General features: G+C 39.9%; 1 protein-coding gene across 1 annotated transcript in view; it reads left to right on the top strand.

The window, feature by feature from the left end:
• Nucleotides 1-2,303, top strand: part of LOC138862282 (taste receptor type 2 member 42-like) — a 113,672-nt gene extending 111,369 nt beyond the window's left edge. Inside the window, exons 7-8 of the mRNA XM_070123991.1 lie at nt 1,618-1,727; nt 2,195-2,303. Of these exons, the coding sequence (XP_069980092.1) occupies nt 1,618-1,727; nt 2,195-2,303 (219 nt within the window). The remainder of the gene's footprint in view (nt 1-1,617; nt 1,728-2,194) is intronic.
• Nucleotides 2,304-5,000: the final 2,697 nt, after the last annotated feature.

The raw sequence follows: 5,000 nt of genomic DNA, 5'->3' as shown, positions 1-5,000 counted from the left end.
AGCATTATCATCTTCATCAGCATCATCATGATTATGATCGTAATTATTATTATTTTCGTTTATTTCGTTATCATCACCATCATTATTATTAACATTATTGTTATTGTTGCGTTGATTATTACTATTACTATTACTATGACAATGTTTATTTTCATAAAATAAACATTGATGATAATTATTATCATCATTATCTCTATCATCATTATTGCTATCATCACTATTATCTTTATCATTGTTATTATTATTATTATCATTATCATTATTATTATTACCATTATCACTGTTATTATTTTCACCATTCATTATTACTATTTTCATTATCATCATTATTGTTATCATCATTATCATCATTACCATTATGATCCTTATTATCAGCTTAATTATCATCACCATTATTTTTTCTTATTTTTAATCTTATTGTTACCATAATCATCATTATTATTATCATTCTTGTCATTATTATCATTATCATCATTTAAGTATCTTTATCGTCCTTGCTATAATGATTTCCATTATCATTACAGTCATAATCACCATCATTGTTACCGTCATCACTATCATTACTGTATCTTATCATCATTTAGTTGTTAAAAAAGGCGAAAGAAATAATAAGAACAGCAGCCCCCCCCCCCCCATTGAAAATAATAATAATGATAAATAGATGAATGAAAAAGATGAAATAAAGAAAAGGAAAAAGGAATAATGAATGGATGTAAAGATGATGGAATAGATGAATAAACAGGTAAGCAAATAATTTAATAAATAGGTGTGTAAGTGAAGAAATAAGTAGATTAATGTGTAAATCATACAATGGATAACTAAGGGATAAATCACATAATGATTGAAAATAGGTAAATAGAATTACATAAAATAAATAAATAAATAAAAAGAGATTGAAAATTGGTAAAAAGATAATTACATATAATCAATAAAAAAAGATTCGGAGCAAGAAAGTGCGAGAATCTCCTCGGATATTCTATGTTCTTCCTTTTCCTTATCGGCCGTACGAAGGAGCTCCGTGTCGTTAAGGGCTACAGATTGGTGCAAGTGCAATGCGATATCGACTTTAGATGACTTGTTTGCCTGGATATGGAAAGGCCCGTTTGTCTTGAGGAGGAAAATCGGGCGTTTCTACTCCCGTTTCTGTCTGTTTCTCTCTGTCTCTCTTTCTCTCTTGTTTTTTGTCTCTCTCTGTCTCTCTTTCTTGTTTTTCTCTGTTTCTCTCTCTGTCCTTGTCTTTCTAATTTGTTTCTCTCTATCTCGGTTTCTCTATTTCACTTGTGTGTGTACATACATACATACATGTATATGCATGCACACACACACACACACACACACACACACACACACACACACACACGCACACGCGCGCACACACACACACACAAATATATATATATATATATATATATATATATATATATATATATATATATATATATATATATATATATACACACACACACATTTATCTATATATGTATGTCTGTATATTTATGTATATGTGTGTATATGTATATTAAGGTGGAATGATTTCTTTTTTTTCGATTTTCAAAAGGTGAGGAAAAGTTGATGTTTCATAATACAAATATTGTATTCAAAATATTGTCCTCAAAGGTAATATTTAGACAATGCTCACCAAGTTTTAGTTTCTTCTTAATGACACTTATTATGACACATTTCTTCCAAATCCGCCAGGCATCTGTCATCAAGAACTATTGCGTAATGTAAGATATTTTAATGAATAGAACATTGGCTCATATGTCAACCTCAGGCCAATGGACTACCACTGCAGCATCTTCTTAAGTATGTAGAGTTCAACATGTGGACCAAAAGCCTTCTTAGAGAGACTAAGCAGTCATGAATGGTTGATTTTTGCAAAAGTAACATTTCACTAGGTTTAATGGCGAAGGTCAATCGTGATTTACAAATACGTATGGAGTTCAAAGTATTGCTTGGATGTTGTGGTGCGATGCGTCTGAGTGACGTCACAGTCACGTGATGGCAGAGAGTAACAACTCCTTTTTACGGGATCACAATTCCGTTATACATCCTATCTGAATAACTAATAATGTTGCATAGTAATAATTCATAAGCTCCGTGATATGATACAACATAATAGAATACAACAGAATACAAATATACATACATAACAGTACCTACGTATTTAACTTGAATCTCACAGGTCCAATAGGTATGGTTCCACAAAACTGGAAAAACTGCCTGTAGTGAAATTTCAACGACCTGTAATTAAGGTAGACCTACCAGACATTGACATAGAAGTATTAAGTACTGAAAAATGATACTGGTATGATATGTGTGAAGCCTTCAAGACTGGTGTTGGTTCTGAGAATCTTGCTTTACGTCAGCCAAGAAGTCTCATTCACACCAGCAGCAAATTGGATTCTGAGGCTCTATGTTTCTACAAATAAACATTCAAATGATATGTTGGTTTTAAGTGAATACGTCAGAGAGTGTATGCACCAACATGGTTTTGTATCAAGCTTGAGTCCTTATGTGCATGTGGAGTAAGATCCAATTTCGAAATTTGTCCTCATGACTGAAGGAAATGCAGCCTACTCCTCGTGGTGAGTTCTGGGGAGTGGGGGGGAGGGGGAGGAAAAATGGGGGGAGAGGGAAAGGAAAGGTGGGGAAGGGAAGGGAGGGTGGGGAAGGGAAGGGAGGGTGGGGGAGAGGGAAATAAAAGGTGGGGAAGGGAAGGGAGGGTTGGGAAGCGAAGGGAGGGAGCGGGAGAGGGAAAGAAAAGGTGGGGAAGGGAAGGGAGGGTGGGGAAGGGAAGGGAGGGAACGGGAGAGGGAAAGAAAAGGTGGGGAAGGGGGGAAAGGCAGGGTGAGGGGGAAGGGAAAGGAGGGTGGGGGAGAGGGAAAGGGGAAAGATGGGGGGGAAGGGGGAAAGGCAGGGTGGAGAAGGGAAAAAAGGAGGGTGGGGAGAGGGAAATGAAAGATGGGGAAGGGGGAAAGGGAGGGTGGGGAAAAAGGGAAAGGAGGGTTTTGGGGAAGGGAAGGGAAGGGGGTGGGGGGAGACGGAAAAGAAAGGGAGAGAGGAGAAGGAAAGGTGGGGAGAAGGGGGGAAGGGAGGAAAGGGTGAGTGAGGGGCAAGGGGGGGAAAGGAAGGGAGGATGGAGGAGGGGATGGACAGCTTGGAAGGTTTTCTTTATCTTTTTTGGGGGTGTGTGTGTGTGGGGGGGTTGAAGGAGGGAACAGGAGGGAAGGAGAGAGGGTAAGAGCGAAAAGGAGAGTTGCAGGTCGGTAAAGGAAGAGTGGGAAGAGAGGGGAGATAAAGGGGACTAGAAAGGGAGGAGAGAGGGGAGAAGTAGATAAGGGAGAGTGGGAAAGGGAGGGACGGAGGAAGAGAATAACAGGAAAATGGAGGGAGAAGATAGGGTGGAGGAAGGTGGAACTTGTATATGTGTATACATATGTATGTATGCATGTGTGTGTGTGTACGTATGTGTGTGTGTGTATGTGTGTGTGTGTGTGTGTGTGTGTGTGTGTGTGTGTGTGTGTGTGTGTGTGTGTGTGTGTGTGTGTGTGTGTGTGTGTGTATGTATGAGTGTATGTGCATGTGTGTGCGAGTGTGTGTGCATATCTGAAAAGATAGAGAGGTGGAAAGATAGAAAGAGAAAAAAGTCAGATTGATAAATAAACCAACAGATGTAAATCTAAATGCAGATGCATCCTGACGATGAATGAGACAGAGAAAGAAATGATATGGAAGAAGTGAAGATCAGAAAAGTTGAAATTAGGGAGGAAAAGAGAGAGAGAGAGAGAGAGAGAGAGAGAGAGAGAGAGAGAGAAAGAGAGAGAGAGAGAGAGAGAGGGAGAAAGAGAGAGAGAGAGAGAGAGAGAGAGAGAGAGAGAGAGAGAGAGAGAGAGAGAGAGAGAGAGAGAGAGGATAGAGGGAGAGAGAGGCGGACAGGCAAAGACAAACAGACAGACAGACAGACAAAGTTAGAAAGAAAGAGAGAGAGAGAAGGGAACAGAGATCAGCTCGCGCAATACCAGAAGACAAAGAAAGCGAGGAAGGAAGTGAGGGGGAATGGAAGAAAGAGAGGAAGAAGGAGAGAGAAAAAGAAAGAGGGAAGGAAACACAGAAGAACAGAGGCTCGGATGTAATTAGGAAAGTTCAAAGACAAGGATCAGAATTCTATTCCAAATTACCTTCTTTTTTCCCTCTGTCTATTTGTCTGTCTGTCTGTCTGTTTGTCTGTCTATTTCTCCTGTTATTTCTTTATCTTTCTTCTATTCTCTTTTTTCTTTGCTCTTATTTTTTCTTGTTTTTTTCTTTTTATATATGTCTATGTATCAAGTTTCTCTGTCTCTCTCCATATATCAATTTGTCTCTGTCTTTCTCTCTTCTACTCTCTCTCTCTATCTACCTATATTCTTTCTCTCTAACTAAATAAATGAATAACCAAATAAATAAAAACATAAATCAGTAAAATGGACTAACAAAAAAAAAAAAAAAAAATGAGATAGCAACAACAAAATTGGTATCATAATTCTTTACCTCCGCTACCCCCTCCCCTCCCCTCCCCTCCCCTTACCCCCTCCACCCCATCCCCACCCCCAACCCCCACAGGTCCTAAAAATGGGAGTCGTCGAGGAACTCATGGATACCCCTTTCTCCTCCCTCCTCCTACCCCCATGCTCCTCTCCCCCCTCCACCCCATCCCCACCCCCACCCCCACACATCCTAAAAATGGGGGTTCGCGAGGAGCTCATGAATTCAACATGCAAGCAGGAGGATGCACACCGCATTAGCTTGCAACCTGGGGATTCGTGCAACGTTGAATAGATATAAAACAGGAAGATGTAGATAAGCAACTTTTTTTTTTATACAAGCATCACCCAGCTTCTTTTAGTACCCCCCCTACCCCTCCTAGTCCCTCCTACCCCTACCTTCCCCTTCCTCAACACTCCCTGGGTCATCCTCCTACCCTCCCTTGCCCCTCCTTCTCCCTCCTACCCCTACCTCCC

Source organism: Penaeus vannamei, chromosome 8 (genome assembly GCF_042767895.1).
Source record: "Penaeus vannamei isolate JL-2024 chromosome 8, ASM4276789v1, whole genome shotgun sequence".
Taxonomy (NCBI): Eukaryota; Metazoa; Arthropoda; class Malacostraca; order Decapoda; family Penaeidae; genus Penaeus; species Penaeus vannamei.
Note: the sequence above shows the minus strand (reverse complement) of the source record. Positions and strands in the feature narration are given on the sequence as shown.